The 20550-nt window shown below is 40.4% G+C and overlaps 1 protein-coding gene across 2 annotated transcripts in view; it reads left to right on the forward strand.

Annotated features, from left to right (window-relative positions):
• Ube2k (ubiquitin conjugating enzyme E2 K) overlaps positions 1 to 13183 on the forward strand; it is a 57868-nt gene extending 44685 nt beyond the window's left edge. For both annotated transcript variants that reach the window (XM_032917004.1, XM_032917005.1), the window contains 3 exons: positions 9488 to 9587; positions 11937 to 12065; positions 12283 to 13183. In XM_032917004.1, coding sequence (XP_032772895.1) covers positions 9488 to 9587; positions 11937 to 12065; positions 12283 to 12357 — 304 coding nt within the window. In that variant the 3' untranslated portion in view covers positions 12358 to 13183. The remainder of the gene's footprint in view (positions 1 to 9487; positions 9588 to 11936; positions 12066 to 12282) is intronic.
• The last annotated feature ends 7367 nt before the right edge of the window (positions 13184 to 20550 follow it).

Raw genomic sequence — 20550 nt, forward strand, 5'->3', positions numbered from 1 at the left:
ACATGCTACAGTATGTTATGGAAACCAGATTGCAACCTGCAGGCATCTATACTCTGCACTTTGTTGTTCTCAGGGTCGATCTCAAGGTAGCAGTGGGAAGCAGCAAGCACCTTCGCTGGCTGAATGCTTTCCCTGGTGTACACTCCCATGTTTGCATGCATGTGCTTTCGCACACTGGTTTTTTTTTTTTTTTTCTTTCTTTTAAAAGAAGGTTTTGCTGTGGAGCCCAAGCTAGGGTTTGAACTGAGCCTCTCCTATATGCCCTACCCTTTTTTTTTTTTTTTTTTTCTTGCCCTATCCTTAAGAGTATATTCATCCTTCCTGGTGGCTATTGAGTATTTAAGAGTTCCTGTTTTTGTAGCCATCAAATTTCAGTTTCCCTTCTACTTGCACGGCTGTGTGGCTATAAGCAGATTTGTGTCTTTTAGCTTTCTCATTTTTGAGACGAGGCTAATGAGGTACACATTGGCCTTTGAGAACTTGGTTTTGGATCATGTATGGATTTTAGAATGAAGCTGGTACTAATTTTAGCACTAATTAATCTGATGGCGTTAGGTATAGACATAAATTTGCATTCATAATTAGTATAGAATCTTATTAATAGAAAAACTGTCCAGAATTACAAAATGAATTCAAGTAAAGTATTTCACACTTGTGACTCCAGTGCTTGGGAGGCTGAGGTGTGGTGATTGTAAAGTTAGCAGCTAGTCCTCACTGTTTGGGGAAACACTGCTTTGAAAGGGGAAAAAGAGAAGTGACATCATCAAACAAAGGGAAATAGTTTCAGCCTCTATACCTTCATGACTCATTGACATCGGTGCACATTTGCATGTTCTGTTTGCTTCCTGGATGTCCATTGCGGGTTTCCTTGTTTTTTCATAACCTGCTAGTTTTTTTCTGTGTCTCCTGGTTCTTTGCACATGAGGCTCTGCAGAGAATCCAGAATCTTCTTTTCCATCTTTGCTACTTGATGAACTCTAATTTCATATTTTCCCAATTACAAACTGGAAAGTTACCAATATTCTTCCTATTTATTGCTATTTATTTTTACATTTTTAAACATTGGTGGATTTGTGCATATGTAAGAGCATGGAGAGAGCAGAGGACAATTTCTGTAGTTGGGACCCCCTTAGTACATCAAACCTGGCAAGACTTGGTAGCTAGTACTTCTACCCGTGGAACCATCTTGAGAACACATAAGTATCTTTGTTACATTCCAAGCTCGTGCTGACGTCTAGTTATCTGTATTTGAATTAATAATAAACATTTTAAGTGTGTTAAAAATGACCACCTAAAACCTGCTCTTCCTGCGGTTAGGGTGCATAGTTTTTTTTAAAAAAATCTCAGCATTCAGGAGGCAGAGGAGAGATGCTCAGCAGATAAAAACAGTGGCCAACATCTTGGGTTGGTGTCCCAGTACCCACATGGTATAGTGCCGTGGCTTGGATGTCCTCCTCTGGCTGAGGAAGTGCTCGAATCACTAATGGTTCCCAAATAAGCTGCAGGCAGAATGAACACTATACACAAAAGTAAACAACAAGATCCTTTTTCTCTTTCCATAGTCTTCCTCTTTTGGATTCTTTTTTTCTCTTTCTTTATTAACTGACAGAAGATCTCACTGTCTAGCCTTCACTATCCCGGGGTTTCCTTTATAGACCAGCCTGGTCATCTCTGCCTCCCAAGTATTGGGGCTAAAGGCATGCACCTTCATCTCTTGCTTGGTTTGTCTTATTTTTTCTTCTGTTGTTGTGTACTCCTGTCTATAAATAAGATAAGACTTACATCTCACAAACAACTTCCTTACTATTGCTTTGACCCACACTCAGTGTTGCTTGCCACTTGTCTGGATGATTACAGGAACTGTCTGTCCCCTCCCAGTCTTTCACTGCCTTAAGCAGGCCATTTCACATGAAAGCAATCTGGGCATAGAATTTACTTGCCCGGCTTGCTCCATAAGTTCTTTATCTACTGAGCTGATTCGCTGTCTCCAAACCAATGCATCTTGAAACTGCATATTCCCATTTGAAGTTTAGTACTTCATAAAATAGAATTAATTATCCTCATGAAATCCTAGAAACCTCAGTGAGCTGCTGATGTAATCAGCACTTGAGACGAGAATGGATAGAATGTAAGAGTTTTTTCGTAAATTTAAATTTTCACATTAACAAATTTAAATTTTAAAGATTAATCTAAAACAATAAAAATAGGCATTAATTCTATTCAGAGATGAAATTTCTCTGTTCTTTAGTGTTGGCCAAGTAGGTTTGTTGATATTTGCAGTAGTTATTTCAAAGTGTCACTGAGAATATCATTGGTAGAATTGTACTGTTTAAGTATGGATTTATTTGCTTATCTACCTTCTGTCTGTCTGTCCATTTGTCTGTCTAACCAGACAGAATCTCACTATATAGACCAGGCTAGTCTGAAACTCAGAGTCCTACCTGCCTCTGCTCCCTTAGTGTTGAGATTTAAGGCTGTACCACCATGCCTCATTAGTATTGTTTAAAAAAAAAAAAAAAGCAATATTTTTTTTTGAGAATTTCACATATGTATACATTAAAATATGATTCTGTTCCTTCTTATTTTATCCCTTCAACTCCCTGAATACCTCCACGCCATGTTCTCCCGACTTTGTCTTCATTGGTCTTCATTTATTTATTCACCCATTTAGTTATTTGTTTTTGGCCACTCCCGGCGCCTCCCCCCCCCTTACTTTTGAGACAGGAAGCCAGAAATAGGTTTTGTATATCATACCACCACTGTCAGTTCCTTCTGAAACAGGGTCTCTTTGAAGATGAGGAGATAAGTCATTTTAACTACGTATTTGGTTTTATAACTTTGGCAGGTGACAGGCAAGTGTACATGTTGACTATTCTAGATTTTAAAAGGTGGTAGGAAAATAGAATGTATGTTACTTTTCTGCTGATGTGATAAAATACCATGATCGTGCGCACCTCAGAAATGAAACTATTTATTTTGTCTTATGGGTCCAGAAGGTAAGAGTCCATAATGTTAGGGACCAAATGGCAGCAGGTAGCCACAACAGCTGCCTTTCACATATCCTTGGCGTAACAGCCAGAGAATGAACTGGGAATAAGGAAGCTATAAAGTCTGCTTCTAGTGACTACATTGTCCAGGAAGGCTTTAGATTCCAAAATTTTCATAAACTTCCCTCAGTGCTATTACTTGGGGACCAAGTGTTCAAATACATGAATCCATCCAATTTGAAATACACTCAAACCAACATAACAAATGCGAAAACTCTCAGGCTTGTTTTGAGTCTTCCTCTGAGTACATGCCAGGCATATTGCATATTGAGCCCAGATAATGCTGTCATTTCTTGAGTTCCTGTCTCCTTTCTTGACAGTTTTCAGATCTCCATGTACACAGAGTAATTTTTGAGGCCCACTCCATGAGGATTTTTTTTCCATCTTGGTTGTGTGTTTTTGAGCCACCAGCTTCTTAATGGCAGATAGCCCTTGTCACCAGCATGGGGCAACCATTCCCAAATAAAGAAAGAGTATCCTGAGGGATTGTTTCATCCTGTCTATTTTTAAGTCTGTGGTTAAATGATATTAAGTTATATATACCTTATACAGATAATTTCCAGAATCTTTTCTAACCTAAAAGATAAAACTATAAATTTGAATATACTAGCTGCCTTTCATTAGAATCATAAAGTAATTTGACTGCATATGTCTGATTTATTTAAATTCATATAGTTTTAAGGTTTAGCTTTATGGTAGCATTGCACATGTCACAAGATTATATTTTAAAGAGAAATAGTTTAAACTAAAATACTTTTTTTCTATTCATTTATCAGTGGAAAGTGCTTCACCTTTGAGCACTTGTGTCTGAGGCTGAGCATGAATGTGTGACTGTGTTGTTGAGCACTGTGTCTGAGGCTGAGCGTGAGTGTGTGACTGTGTTGTTGAGCACTTGTGTCTGAGGCTGAGCGTGAGTGTGTGACTGTGTTGTTGGGCACTTGTGTCTGAGGCTGTGAGCGTGAGTGTGTGACTGTGTTGTTGAGCACTTGTGTCTGAGGCTGTGAGCGTGAGTGTGTGACTGTGTTTTTGGGCACTTGTGTCTGAGGCTGTGAGCGTGAGTGTGTGACTGTGTTGTGAGCACTTGTGTCTGAGGCTGAGCATGAGTGTGTGACTGTGTTGTTGAGCACTTGTGTCTGAGGCTGTGAGCGTGAGTGTGTGACTGTGTTGTTGAGCACTTGTGTCTGAGGCTGAGCGTGAGTGTGTGACTGTGTTGTTGAGCACTTGTGTCTGAGGCTGAGCGTGAGTGTGTGACTGTGTTGTTGGGCACTTGTGTCTGAGGCTGTGAGCGTGAGTGTGTGACTGTGTTGTTGGGCACTTGTGTCTGAGGCTGAGCGTGAGTGTGTGACTGTTGTGAGCACTTGTGTCTGAGGCTGAGCGTGAGTGTGTGACTGTGTTGTTGAGCACTTGTGTCTGAGTCTGAGCGTGAGTGTGTGACTGTGTGACTGTGTTGTTGAGCACTTGTGTCTGAGGCTGAGCGTGAGTGTGTGACTGTGTTGAAGTCTCTGCTTCCCTCTCTTTGGCTCTCTTTGCAGTAGATGAAGTTGGATTAACTTTTTTTTTTTAAATTATCACTAATGTCATTTCATTTTTTTTTTAAAGATTTATTTCATTTATTTTATGTATATGAGTACACTGTAGCTGTCTTCAGACACACTAGAAGAGGGAATTGGATCCCATGACAGATGGTTGTGAGCCACCATGTGGTTGCTGGGAATTGAACTCAGAACCTCTGGAAGAGCAATCAGTGAGTGCTCTTAACCGCTGAGCCATCTCTCCAGCCCCAAATACAATTATCATGAAGGAATCTTCTTGTGTTTTGTTCTTAGTTTTTTGTTTAGGTCTTTTTTTCTATTAATGTATAAGATTTTACGTTTTTTATTTTTTTTTTTGTTTTTTTTTTTGGTGCTGGGGACCGAACCCAGGGCCTTGCGCTTGCTAGGCAAGCGCTCTACCACTGAGCTAAATCCCAACCCCACATGTTTTTTTTATATTTGTATTGCAATTACGATTGTTGCTATGAGCGTAATTGTTTGGATAAGAGATTCTCTTTTTGTATCTTTTTTGAGACGGGGTTTCTCACCCGGCTGTCCTGGAACTCACTCTGTACACCATACTTAACTTGAACTCATAAATATCCACCTGCGTCTGCCTCCCAAGTCCTGTGATTAATCACGAGCACCACCACTGCCTGGCTGATGTGAGGTTCTTATATTTCGAACTTCTTTTACTATTTAAACTTAACATTTTTAAAAAATAAAATTTAAAAACTATTTATTTTTATGTATATGAGTACACTGTCGCTGTCTTCAGATGCAACAGAAGTAGGCATAGGATCCTATTACAGATGGTTGTAAGTCACCATGTGGTTGCTCGGAATTGAACTCTTGACCTCTGGGAAACAGTCAGTGTTCTTAACCCTTGAGCCATCTCTCCAGCCCTCAGACTTTCTTAAAAGAAGTAATTTAGTGTCTGAAAAGATGTCTCAGTTGTTGAGAACATTGTTTGCTCTTATAGAGGACCCAGGTTCAATTCCCAGCACCTACATGGCAGCTCATACCTTTTTATAACTCCAGTCTCAGGGGATCACATACCCTCTTCTGGCCTCTGCATGCACCAGGCCTGCCCTTGATACACAGGCATACATGCATCTAAAATACTCATATATATAAAATAAAATTTAAAAAGTATAAATACTTTAGCCAAGTTATGCATACACACACACACACACACACACAATCACATGCATACACACACAAACGTACGTAATATGTATATATGTATGTATAAACTATTTTCTTTATAGTGTTTCTCCAGAGGTCATATCCCCTAATTTGTTTCCCGTGCCTTTCCTGTACTGTGTGATACTTTATCACTATATTTTAACAGACCTTGTCTCCAAAGATTTAAAAAAAAAAAAAACCTTTGAAAGCACATAAATTATTTTCTTATTTAAATATACGAGTTAAGCATGGTCACCCACGTCTGTAATTTCAGCGTGAATTCGGGGCCTTGTGAGGACACAGAATGAAATTCTTTTTCAGTGCTGAACCAAAAATTAAGGTTGGGCAAAATTTGGTAGACTTGGCCTTAATCTCAGACCACGCCGTGTTAGAGTTCTTGACCTGGTTCAGTTAACACCATAAAACAAACAGAGTCCACTCACTTACTAGGGAACCAGTTTGTGTTGCACATTCCAATTTCATGATGTTATACTTGTGTCTTATTTTTGTTATTTGTTTTGCTAGTATAAGTTATCTTTTTGCTGATAAATCTAGCTTACTTTTAAATGTGCATGTGCCTTTAAATGTAACCTTTTAATTTTTTAAAAATTATTTCATTTTGTTTATGTATGTGTGTACCATGTGCATGCTTGACTCCTGTGGAAGTCATAGAGAGTGTTGAAACCTGTACTGTACAGATATAAGCTGTCATTCATGTGTGCTGGGGACTGAGACAGTGTCTCACTATGGAGCCCTGGCTCTCCTGGACCTGCCTCTGGCTCCCAGGCACTGGGATTAAAGGCGCGGGCACCGCACCTGGTTCTGAGTGAGTTTACTCACTGAAGCATCTGTCTGTCCGGAGATTAGTAAAATATTAGAACTAGAGTAATAGACACCTCTTCAAGAATGAGTTTTCATCTTTGTAATAGTGGGAAGAAAGATACAAATACTTAAGAGTTAAGGTTGCCTATATACATTTCAACCTTTATTTATTTAAGAGCTTATTTATTGTCTGTGCATATGTTGTGGGTGTGGGTCTGTGTGAAGGTCATAGGACAGCAATGTGTAATCTGTTCTTCCTTTGAAATTTTATCTCAGTCCTGGGGATGAACTTGGGTCTCCAGGTTCATCGGAAGTGTTTTTTGTCTATTTAGCTGTCTCATCATCCTCAGAATGTGCTAAAAATATATCACAACTCTAGGTTGAAAATTAACGTTGAAGCTCTTAGGAAAGTGAACATCTAGGTCCAGACAAAATCTGACTCTCTTGTCAGCTAGGATCTAAAGCAGTGCAGCTGTTTGAGTAAATGGTAAACCAGGCTAGCCTCTGCCTCCCATGCTCTTGGACACTAAACTGCTTAAAAAGCACATACTGTGTTTTAAATACTGATTCAGTGTGTGAATCTATTTTATTTACTCCACTCTGCTTTTTTGTTTTTTGGGACAGGTCTCAGGCCAAAGTAGCCTAGAACTTTTTATATAGTTGAGCATTAACTGTAAGTCTTGGTCTTCTGTATCTACCAAGTGCTAGGTATAAACGTTTATAGCACTGTGCCAGGAAGTGTCAGCTACTTTGTAAGCATCAAGCCAGGTCTCCCCAATTGTTCTAGCTTCCCTAGAAGAATAAATTAATCAATTAGAAATTTTCATTCTAATTATTTTCCCCTCTGCCCTTACATTAGACAGACTCTTTATATTAGGGTGACCTTATTCCTTCATCGCCCACATTGCTTGGATTATAGATCTATGCTACCATGTCTTGCTTTCCTAAGACTATTTTAGAGACTGATGGATAGTGGATATTTTAATATATGAAATAATTAATATTTGAAATACTAATATATGAAATATAGACCTAAATTGTGTGAAACGTACTTTATTGGTGAAGAACAGCTGCTGCTGATTAGCACATGAAGAACAGTGTTCTACAAGTAACTGTCTTTCGTCATTTTCATGGGACTATTTGCTCAGACAATCCTATCTTCTAGTTATGCAGGTCTTGGGTGAGGAAAATGCTCGTTTCTTTAATCCCTAAGTCGTCTATTGAGCATGAGTAATACAGCCCTGAAGTTACTCCTGTTGGGAGGATAAGACAGGAGGATCCTGTTTTTCATCTGTCTTTAAGATGACATAGTAGACTATATCCATAAAACCATGTCCCCATTCCTGCTCATGCCACCACTCAGAGGAACATTTACTGAAGTTCACTGCTTTACACATGCTGCTTCCAATAAGTTGAGGGTTTTTCAATTATTTTCTTTCCTATTTTTTTCTTTTTCTTTCTTTTCTTGCCTAAACATCTAGGCTTGTCTATTGTGGAAAATGAAAATAGTCACTAGGGTTTGTGTTTACTTTGATTTAAGGAATTAGGAACTCAACCACAAAAGGCTGGTTTAGAACAAACCTTTGTGTAGTTAAAAGTTGAGCTTAATGTGGCTACAGTTAGAGCTGAAAAGTAGTGTGCTTGCTTTCCCACAGCCCTTTGTGTGACAGTCCAGTACCTCAACTAGAGGTTGCTACTGTATTAGCGTGGTATTCAACCTTATTTTATTTTTTTGAGACAGGGTTTCTTTGTGTAGCCCTGGCTGTCTGGAGCTAGCTCTGGAGACCAGGCTGGCTTTGAATTCACAGAGATCCACTTTCCTCTGCCTCCCAAATGTCTCATGCCATCACTGCCCTGTTAGCATTATAAATATTTCAGTATTAGTGAAGCAAATTTTAAATAAATAATTTTCATAAAGACCAAGGCTTTTGTTGTAAATATATTCAGGACCATGACTTAAATTATGAGATTCATTTTTATTTCTCATGATGTTTGTGCTTTGGTGTGGGTATATGAGGTCCATGTGGGAGCCTACAGAGGCCAGAGAGCATCAGGTCCCCTGGAGCTGCAGTTTCAGGTTATTTGCTAGCTGCCAGCATGGTGCTGGGACCTTTGCAGGAACTATACACACATATGAATTCTGAGCCATCTCTCCAACCTCAAGTATAATGTTTTAAATAAAGGTTTGTTCTAGTTTGGAATATTATGGATTGAACAGAATTCTTGAAAGGCAATTTATCATTATATACTTGTTTTATTTAGCATAAAACTGGTTAAGGGCATGCACTGCTTGTTCTTCAGTGGTCCAAGATGAATTCCTGGTACCCATGTTGGGTGGCTTACAACTGTGTAACTCCATCAGGAGAAGATCAACCTCTGTCCTCTATGCACCTGTTACTCATAGTCACATACACAGACATAATTAAAAGTATAAAAAGTCCATGTTCAGTATTAGTAACTTAGATTTATGTCACTTCACTGTGAAATATGGGTAAGGGATTGAGAGGGCTCGCTTAGTGGTTCTCGCAGAGTACCTGGCTTTGGGTCTCAGCATCCATAGAGTGACTCAGAAACATGTCTAACTAGTTCTCACCTCCATGGGCACCAAATATGGGTCCATACATTCCTGCAGTCAAAATCTAAGAAAAAAATGAAGACTGACATCAGTAGATAAAGCTTACAGGGTAGGTAAATAAAACAAGCAGAGAAAAAGCAAGGTCAGGTCAGGATGAGGTAACTTGAATTCTTAGAAATTGGCTTGTAAAAATAAAAATTTGGCAGTTATACAAACTATACAATTTTTAGTTCTAGTATATTTTGTTTCAGTTCAGAAAACAGATGCCATTTATGTCATTCAAAGTCTTTTTAACTGGAATATTTTCCAAATTTGAAATTTAGGGCAGCAGCAATGACTCTGCGCACAGTATTATTGTCATTGCAAGCACTGTTGGCCGCTGCAGAACCAGATGACCCCCAAGATGCAGTAGTAGCAAATCAGGTAAGAGCAGCTGAAAGGCTGTCTTAGACTCTGTGTGCAGCGCTAACGTTTGATGTCAGCATGTGAGCATTCTCTGTTGGGACTAAATTTAGAAGTAGATTCTTTTAATAGAATAATTTTGTCACGTATAATAAAATCATGTCATATAATAAACAAATAACAATAAACAAAGAATAAACAAATACCGGTTAGGAACCCCACTTTTCACTGATGTCCAGATCTCTGCACTGCAGAAGTTTTTCATGATTCAAGCTCTTCGTGAACACTTGACTCTTCGAGCTGTTCTTGGTGTTCATGAGTCTTTGCGATTGTTCTTATGTCATTGTGTTGCTTTCCTCGCTTCCTCTTTAAGGAAACATCAGCCAGCCTTTGACGTTGTAAAAATGTCCTTTTAAAATGTTTTTTAGTTTGGCTGGAGAAATAGCTCAGCACTTAAGAGCACCGACTGCTCTTCCAAAGGACCCAGGTTCAAGTCCCAGCACCCACGTGGCAGCTCATAACAGCCTGTAACGCTAGTTTCGGGGGACACAGCACCTTCACATAGACATATATGCAGGCAAAACATGAATGCGCATGAAATAAGAATAATTTTTAAAAAACGTGCTTTGTTAATGTGTGCTCACAGCACGTGTCTACAGGTCAAAGGACAACTGTTCCGTCCTGTACTCATGTCCTTGGCTGCTGAGCTGTCGTTTCAGCTCAAATTTCTTTGTCCTCATGGCTGTTTAAGGGGGTGAAAAAAAGACTTATGTGTTGCTGTGTCTCCGGGTATGTGTAAGTGCTGGGAGTACGTGTATAGATGTATCAGGAAGGTTCTGGATACCCTGGAGTTGAAACTAGACCACAAATGTTGGTGTTGGGAATTGATTTCTGGTCTTCTGAATAACATCAAGTGTTCTGAGCCGCTGTCCAGGCCTTCCTTATGGCTTTAAGTATCTATCTGCTTATTCCTTTTGATCATGCTCCCTCAGTTCCACTGCTAGACTAAACTGCTTGCAACTACCGCCTCTATTCCTTAATATTTAGTAGCAATCTTTCCTGAAGTTTAGCTCTGATTTTCCTGCATATTGAGATTAAATTGAGATATAAAATAAAAGATTACTTTTGAAAAAATTATTTATTTTATGCGCATTGCCTGAATGTATGTCTCTGAGGTATTGGATCCTAGAGGTACAGGCAGATGTGAGCTTCCATGTGGGTGCTGGGAATTGAACCCTGGTCCTCTCGAGTCCAGCCAGTTCCTTCAACCACTGAGCCATCTCTTGTCTTCCATAGGTGACTTTTAATACCTAAAATAATGCTTGTGTTGTTTGTTAAAAAGTATTGCTTGAAATACATTAGGTATATTGTCTTACTTTAAAATAGATTAGCCTTTTAGTTTGCTAAGAGCTGGCTATGAGTCAGAAGCCCTCAATCTTAGCACTCTATAGTTAGAAGTTGGCAGATCTCTAAATTTGAGGCAAGCCTGGACTAAGTAGAGATAGCATGTTCTAGGCTAGACAGGGCTACAACTTGTGAACTGTTGTATAGAGAGAAAGCAATGTCAGGGGAGAGGAACAGTGGATTTACTCCGCTTCTGCTCGTGCTAGAGAGCTGGATGGCTCAGGTCTCAGCCCCCACAGCGGGCAGCTTGTTACTGTCCTCTTCTTAGCCTTCCTGGCATTTCAACATGTGTTCATCTACACAAACACATGTAAAACAAATTTAAAAATGGTACTTTGATAAGAAATATTAAAATGAATTTACCTTACCTTTTTCAGTTTCATGTGTGAAATCTTTTCTCGAAGGGCTCTTTTGTGAGTTTTTAAATTGTCTTCAAAAGTAATGTAAGTTAGACCTTTGAGTGTTCTGTTTACTTTGAATTCTGTGCAGTACAGCTCTAAGCATCTAGCTGAGTTCTGCCTAGAAGCATATCTGATGCTATTTATATTTATCTATGTTCTGTTTATCAGCTAATGTTTATGGAACTTTACATGCTACTGATGTTTGTTGAGTTAAGATGTATTTTGCTGTACAATGATTAGAACATTTTGATAAAGTTCACTTAATATTAGCTGTTTGTTCAAAGAGTATTAACTTTGTCTTTTATTTTCACAAAGCTTCATTCCTTGAATGACATTTCTGCAATGGAAAGTGACACCTTTTGTGTTTTGGCACATGGGGTACTGGTAACTGGATTTCTGGACGTGGGCTTACTAAGCTAATACTCCCATTGATCTCTACAGCCCAGACCAAATGAGTTACATCTCAAACATAAATGTACTTTCTTTGGAACAAGCATGGCATAGTTGAGCAGCTGTGGTAACTTTCATTGTACTGTCTTGTTAACTGCGTTTTCTATCCACATAGTACAAACAAAATCCTGAAATGTTCAAGCAGACAGCTCGACTTTGGGCACACGTGTATGCTGGAGCACCAGTGTCTAGTCCAGAATACACCAAAAAAATAGAAAACCTCTGTGCTATGGGTTTTGATAGGGTAAGTACCAGAGGAATTGACTTTACTACTCATTTCAAACTTCTGCTTACAGAAGGGGGCTAGTGATTTTAAAAACTTGGTATTGGCTAATAGTGTTTTGTTACTGGAATCAGTGATGGTTGTTTCCAGGCATTGGAAGAGGGAGAATACATGACTCTCAGTGAGGAGAGGATTTAGTGTTCATGGGATGTGATTGCTCTTGTCCTCTTCTTTACAGAACGCAGTAATAGTGGCCTTGTCTTCAAAATCATGGGATGTAGAGACTGCAACAGAACTGCTTCTGAGTAACTGAGGCACAGGAGCTGCCAGCCACGCTCGCCCCTTCCTGAGGAGCGTCCACACCTGTCATTTTTAGGATTCTGCATAAATTTCTTTTAAACTGGCATTCTTGCCTAATGATGTTACCTAGGCACCATTGGAGACTGCAAAAAAAAAAAAAAATTACCTGCTCTGTAAATAAAGCTAATTAAACGTCTGTGTAAATTTAAAAAGGGGAAATACTTTAATTTTTTTCTTGGTAGTGTAAAAATCCTTTGAGCTAAGCTAAAACCATGGGAAAACATGCTACTTTAGTGTTTAGCAGTGTGACAGACTAGTGAGTTTGCTTCAGGGTTCTGTTGAGTAACTAGGATAACACTCGAGTGTTGGCCCTACCTTGTGGAGTAGCATCACAGTCCCTCAAGCCTGAACATGGATCCTCTGTGCCTGTGACTTACTTGCATGCTTGACCTCTTAGAACGGGTAGCTGAAAGACCACCCTTTTAAGCGTTAGGACATTTTTGAATTATGAGATTTATCCTGATTTAAAGATGGTGACCTAATCAGAGCTTTTTCGTCCCTGTGGACTGGTAGGGACAGTCTTACTTTTTTCCTTGTCACCATCCAGAGCGGAGAGTCTCATGGTCAGTTACTTTTCTGTTTGGTGGGAAACGTGCTGAGGAACAGTGTCCCGTGTTCCACTTTTAGCTCATAGGTTTGGAATGTTTTGTCCAAGCTCTTCACTTTGTAAGTAGGAATGTAACAAAGGGGCTGCCAATTTCATTTCTCTTATAAAAGGAGAAAATACTTGATGTTGCAGTATTTCCAGATTTAATAAAAGGACACTGCTTAGTTTTTCAGTGATTTTGACATTAATTTTTAAAATGATAAAGTCTTTGGAAACTTGAAGGGTGCAGCACCTATCCCCTAGTGCTCAGCCTGAGTTGGGCGTGACAGTTTTCTTTGTCAGACACTTGAGTTACTCTCCTGCACTCCCCATGTTGACACACGAAAGCTGTGGTGTCTCGCTGTACATACCAGATGCACATAGGAACGGGGTGTGCTCTAAATCTAGCTTTTTATGATGTTTCTGATAATGTGAGAATTGAAACTTTACCTTTTCTTGTACATAGACTTCCTGTCCTTAGTAACTGTCGTATCTCATTCTAAGTTCCAAAGCTTGAAAATTAATAGTTTTGCAAATTGGTTTTGCAAACTCAGATACTTAATTTAACCATCTTTATTAAGGTTCAAGTGAATTTATGTAGGCAGTTGTTACATAGGAGATATAATTAAAAATTTTGAGAACCAATGCATAAATTACAGAAATGTAATGGAATCAGACTGAGTTAAAGTAAGGCTGTATGTATATTGAAAGTCGTATTCTAAAAGGTTTGTTTCTCGAAGAGTTGACTGATCTTATAGTCATGAAGTATTTCAAAAATACTTTCTGAACCTATTAACTCAGCATAACTTCATTTGACTTTTAATAATCTCGATACTACAAGCAATAAAAGAGCCATCAATACATTACAACATTACAGATGTGAAGGTTCTTCCAGCAGCTCATAAGGCTTTCCCAGTCAACAGTGACTTGGGCTCGCTGCCCTGCACTAAGCTCAGGCTGCTGCTCCCCATGTCTGTGATGCACACATTCCCACCCGCGGCAGCTACATCCTTATTGCTGTAGGTCATTTTATAAAGATGCCAAAGGAGACAAGGTTTTCTTTATTTTCAATAGCTGGGACTTTGTCTTTTTCTTTATCTTCTCAGATAAGCTGGAAATGTCAGAAATACTGGACGGTTGACCTCCGTTGTCAGTTAGGACTGCTTAATGGAGGGTGGCCTGTAACATTGATATTTAGGTATGGAAAAGCATACATCTTCCTTGCATTCCTCTCTGCCTGCATTGTCAGGGCGTAGTGTCTGGGTAGGGGTAGATGAGCCCAGCGCAGATGACGTCAAGCAGCACCACTTTGTCTTGGAGGCAGCTGTTTCTACTTATTGTCTTTGTTTTTTATTTTATATTCTTTGCATATTGGTTTCAGACTGCTTCCATGTGTGTATATAACATGGTGTCATAGATTTTACATGGTTATGCCATCATCTCTGTGATCCTAGCACTTGGGTGTCAGAACCATGATCTCAAGGCTGTCAGGTTTCATACACCAGGCTGCTTGGGGTTTTTCTTCATTTAATATGATCATAGACCTTCTGTGGGACTTCCTCACTGTTCTCCTGGTGGTCTTTTTATTCTTTTATTTCCCATCTTGTAGGTTTAGTTCATCTTAAAGCAGAGGCTCAGGCTTCTATCCTGGTTTTACATACATTTAGGAAAACTACTCAAAATCTAGATCTAGTAAAACTTGCCCCGATGGAAATTATTTTTGTAAATTTCATTTGACAGTTTGTCATCTTAGCGAGTCCTGAAAAGGTTGTCTTGGTCTAGGCGTGGTGGCGCCTTTACTCCCATGCTCTGGAAAGGGAAAGGCAGGCAGCTTCTGTGAGACACCTCGTGGGAGTGTGTGTCCAGTCTTAACCCCTACTCCACAGTCTTAGTGAAATCCCAGTTAGGATTCCTTGGTACTCGCTGATCCTCTGACAGGCTTTTACATAATCCAGCCTTTTTTTCCTGAGCCTATGCCTGACTTTTAGTATAAAACTTTGAGCATGTTGGGAACTTTGAATTCAAAAAACATGTAAGTGTTTGGAATCAAATATTTTGCCTTTGAGAAGTGTAACTTACCTATCAAATGAGATTAAAACATTTTTTGAAATTTTTTTATATTTCTGATTGTTGATGGCATTTAACACTATGCAAAAACTCAAGTATCTGCAGAAAACAGTTGACAGCGGGCTTCACTCCCACTGTAGAACACAGCGTGTTATATATCACTGGTGAGGCTGTTGACCAAGTTGACAAATGTGGAAGCCGGGTTGTGAGCCTAGGCCTCACACAGCTTTTAAAACTGCAGGAGAGTTTCGGTTTTGCAGTCTAGTGTAGCAGCACCGGAAGTGAAGTTTCGGTAGGGTACGGGCTTAATGCGAATTTGGGAATCAGCAGTGGAGTCAGGTATACTGTACATAGATGGATTCCATGTGTAGATGGGAAAAGGAAGGTATCTGTTCATACTGAGCTTTATTTCATGACTGATAAAACTGTTCTGTATTAATTAATTTTTCTAGTTCCAAGGAGTTGATCTTTCAAGTCACATTTTCATCTTTCAGAATCTGGTTTAAGTCAGCGTGTGCCCATCAGCCTGTTGGTGTCACCGAGGAACAGCCTTTTCTCAAACAGTGTCTACGGTTCTGATGCACAGATACACTGTTTGCAGTGTTGCAATGCAGAGTACAAACTGCAGCTTACATTGGTGCGGGTGGGGGTGGGGGTGGTTGGCGTTTCCCTTACCTATCTTGCTACTGCTTTCTCAGACTGCCAGAACCCCTGCCTGCAGGCGTCACTGGAAGGTGTCCCGATTGTGTCGTCTGTGGCATGGTTACTCCCACCATGCTGCTGTCTGTCCTCAGGTGTGGCCCAGGTCTCTTTGGTTCTAGGCAAGCGGATCAAGTCACTGCACTGTGCTTTCACTGATCGTGTCTGCTTACCGTCACCTACTTATACAGGCATCATAAAAGCTAGACAATTTCTTTGGGGGAAAAGAGACTTATTTAATGTAATTTAAAGAGTTTTCCAATAAAAAAATGGAATATTATTGAAAATATCTATTTTTAGCTTTCAGCCTTTGATGGTGCTTTGTCGTGCTTTGCTGGAAGCTACTGCCGTTATAGGGATTTCCATTAACCTCACTTTGGAAGAGCCTTGCTTGTTAGCTTCTTTAGGTCTCTGAACAGTTTGTTAGTGATGGTAAATTCTGTAGGAGGGTCTATTCTGAGCCATTAACTTCTTGTAAGGGGAAAACGGGCTGGTTACCAGAAACACTGCTGAAGCAGGGCGGCTGTGGGTGGAGGGTCGGGCGTCTGTCTTGAGAATTAAAAACTACGAAACACTTTTGTATACAACGAATTTTTAAAAAAAATAAACACATTTTTAAAGATGTTGAACTTTCCCCCTTATTGGGAATTCTTAAAAATAAATGCATGCACATTTCCCCCCCGTCCATGTTTGCTATCTTATTTCTGGGTCTTATTTCTAGACAGGAAGTAGTTCATCACCTTAAACAAGAAGCAGGTAGATGCCCTCAACAGCTTCAGAGTGATGGTTTGTGTGCTAATAGGTAGGTTCTGTGAATTGTGTCAAGTCTTTGAATTTCCAGGGGTGTAGGTTTCTAGGCACCCTGCTCATTTGCACTAGAACACTACTGAACTGCGTCCTGAGCCAGTGTTCAAGTTCTCCACTCTGCACTGTTTGAGGCAACACTATTCAGGTTTCATACTCCTTACCAGTTATGGAAAGGTCATTGTACTATGAAAACTTTGAATGCTCGGTTTAAGTTAAGATAATTGAGCTAGTGGTGTTGGACATGATTTCAGTACTCAAGAGGCAGAGACAGGAAAGGAAGCTCTGTCTGAGGCTAGCCTTGTCTTTACTGAGCTCCATAGTTAGACCCCATCATCAACAAAAAGCCAGTTTTTTTCTGATCCTGTTTCCACCTAGGTAAGTATTTAGTGTTTTACCGTATTTGTAAAAGTCAGATGGAATGGCAGAGGGATATCCAGTTGCATTGGCACATTGCTCTAATCTCAGCACTTGGGAAGCTGTGGCAGCAGGATTAGGAGTTCCAGACCTGTTCCTCTATGAGCATCATACAGACCTTAATTTGAATACCAATTCTTGGCCAAATAGATTCCTTTGTGCTTTGTGTTCAAACCCAAAGCAGCAACAAAGTGTGTGTGTGTGTGTGTGTGTGTGTGTGTGTGTTGCTGGTGGGTGGCGGCTTAGTAAAGTAAGTTGACTCAATTAGCAAACATGGTAGAGCTGACTGGGGTAGAGCTGACTGGGGTTGGGGCAGCGCACTTGCCTGAACTAAGTTTCAATCACATAGGACTGCACACACATGTATAACCAGCAACAAAACAATGCCAAACAGCGTTTTGTAAGTAGTATGTTGTAGGGCTGTTTTTGCTGCTTGGACTGGAGTGAAGAGTCTGAAGTGCTTTTTCATACATCAAGGCTGACAAAGCAAACTTAGAGTAAGGCGGTCAAAATTAAGGGTAGGAGCCACTTGGTGTTTGTTTTGAATCTTAGAGAAATAGTTCTCCACTGCATAGGATGAAGGCAGGGCTATACTTGTGTGGGAGTGCTGTGCCCAGTGGTGAAACACTGAGTATATAGTACTGACTTTGAAAAGGAAGCAAACTGAGAAGAGTCTATGCCTATAATTGAGAGTTAGTAATGGGGTGCCTGTGTTACAGAACTCAGTACTCATTAGCCTCAAGCATTTTTTTTTTTTTTTTGACCAACAAAACATCTGAGAAAATCTTGCTATCTCCTTTTTCATGGTACTACTGGAAACGAAGCTTGTGACTGCCTGTAAGTCCACAGATGAAAATCAGAGGATGCTGAGTGTTTCTCACATTTGGTCTTTGCCTTATATGCCTGAGAAAGGTCCTTGATGGACTTTATGCTACCTGGTTTCACCCCTAGTACTGGCATGACAGCTACGTGTGTCCATGCCTGCTGTGAGATTCGGATTCAAGCTCAGATCCTCATGAGAGAGCATGTACTCTGTGAACCGTCCCCAGTTTCTCCATAGCTTGGTCTTCACGTTCAAAGGAGGGCTATTATGAAGTTATTTTAGGACTGTTGTGAAGAAAAAGGATGACAAAGGCATCTGGAACAAGGTGAAAATGAGTCACCTCAGGCAAGGAGACACTGCAAAGGGAAGGCCATGCAGGGAAGAGTAAGATAGATAGGCCACAGAGTAGCAGGATGACCAGGGGAGCACAAGGAAGCTTCCTGGCTCTTTAGTTTAATTCTAAATTTGAGAATCTTACCTTTTGTCTCCATCCCTGCTCATGAGTACCTGTATCATGGGTTCCATTGCCAGTACTGTGCATCCCAACCAACCCCTGCAACCAAAGTTTGCAGTGTATCCCTTCACAAAGCACCTCTTCTGACCCATGAGGAATCTGGTTTCTGCTGGTGGCGTTTGTACTTCGATATACTTTCTGATTCACAGGCTGGAACCTGTCCTCAGTGTGGCAATAATTGTCCCATTTGGGCCTTTGAAGAAATCGTTGTCATGGAGGGCAGTGATGGAGCGCTAGTGTGGCGTGTAGGCGTGAAGTGACACCCTGCACCGGGCCCAGATTGATGCAGCCAGTGGTGTCCTTGTCAGGAGCCAGCACCATACTGCTCAGATAGATTTAAATAATAAAAATGTGCTCAGATTTAAATAACACCGCCTAGTTGGCCAGCTTGGCTTTATCTCGAGATTATACCATACAGTTGCTAACACTCGTGTTTCTATTTTACTTGGTTTTTGTTCACACATGGTTTCACTGGCCTGGAATTTACTATATAACAACCAGGTTGGCTTCAAACTTGGGGTGCTTTTCCTCCCAGTGCCAGGGTTATTAGTTTCTGTGACCATGCCTCTCTACTACTGTTCATATTCCCAATTAGAAAGTCCACGAGGAACTCAACAAACAGTAGAGCTGTTATATTTCATACCTGGTTAGAGATGCCTTTTATAAACTGCAACATGGATTTGATATTTAGATGTGGTGGCACATACCCTAATTCCAGCAGAAGTAGGTTCAAGGCTAGCATGGTCTACACAAAAGTCTAAAACAGCCAGGGCTGTATAGAGACCTTGTCTCAAAGGAAAAAAAACTAATACACATCCTGTGAGATGTCATCACCATAGAATGGATGCAAAGACAGTACCATTGTAGACAAGTGAACTTGAACTTGGGTCAGTCAGCTGATGCAAGATGCAGGGCTGGGATGAGGGGTGTGGAGACTTGGGAGGGTCTCTCCCTGGGACCTGGGGCATTCAGGCGGGGCTAGATAGGAACCCACTTGTTTCAGCCTCCCTAACCCAGGAATTATAATCGTCCTACCACACTGAGCCTTTGATATGGTGCTGGGTATTGGACTCATGTCCTCGAATGTGTAAGGCAAGTTCATCTGAGCTGTATCCTCAGGCCCTAGACAGTTTCTATGCTGCTAGCAGTTAAGCTTTTGGGAGATCGTCTCTCACAGAAGCAATTGCTCAACGGGATTTGGTAAGAAAGCTAAGTTCCTGTGAGCCTGGCATTATTAAAGACACTGGAATTGCCAGACTACCAGCCTCCTCAGTCCCACAGCACTTGCCTAGGGTTACAAGGCCCTGGTAGGATGTGGTAGAAAATTGGCAAACATTTGTTAAACCCGGGACTCAGTCCTTCGATCCAAGAAAAATATCTATGCAAACAGAAATGTTTACCAGAGTTTTAAAAACTATACCAACTATCAATGACCACGATCAATACAATGAGAAGTAAACTTGAATTGTAACTTGCCTGAAATATACCTGCATCCAAAGTCAGGCATAGTAGTAGACTCTTGTATCCCCATGTAACCCCAGCACACTGGAGGCAACTGGGCTTCTGGGCTTCAGATTACCACATGCAAATTTATGGTACAGAACAATGGGCAGCCTGAGCCACATAACTCCCACAGTGCGATCCTGACTCAAATAAATGGTCATTTTACCAGCTCCATGTTCATAAGCATTTGTTTCACAATATTGGCAACAACCAGCGAAACTTGGTAGTTTGGGGACAAATCTGAAAATGAAACACCATTTCTTGACAATGGAAGCTTCCAAGTTTTGAATACAGGGCACCTCTTTGTTGTGTTGAAACACTTTTTGCCTTTTGTCCATAGTGCTGGGATTCATGCTCTGCCGTCAGAATGACTGGCTTGATTACAAAGCTTTTCTATGATTTCCATTAGTAGCTGAAGTGCCAGTGTAGAATATTTACAAAGTTCAAGTTCTCAAATTTAGTCTTCTATTTAGATTTTCAGAATATGAGTGATGGCGGAACCTAAATGGAGAGACTATGTCAAAGATGAGTTAGAACAGGGAGAAGTGAGGAGAGGTCTGTGACAGCTGCTGGTCAGCAGCCATGTGCTGCTGCCCTGCAGTGTGGGGCTGGAGCAGAGCATACTTAGGAAAAGAGCAGAGCTGTAGTGGAACTGGTAGAAAACAAAAAAAGTGACAATTATAGGAAAACGTAAAAAAAATTGTTATTTGAAGTGTTAAAAAATCAATACCAT

This window comes from Rattus rattus, chromosome 11, assembly GCF_011064425.1.
Source record: "Rattus rattus isolate New Zealand chromosome 11, Rrattus_CSIRO_v1, whole genome shotgun sequence".
Classification (NCBI taxonomy): domain Eukaryota; kingdom Metazoa; phylum Chordata; class Mammalia; order Rodentia; family Muridae; genus Rattus; species Rattus rattus.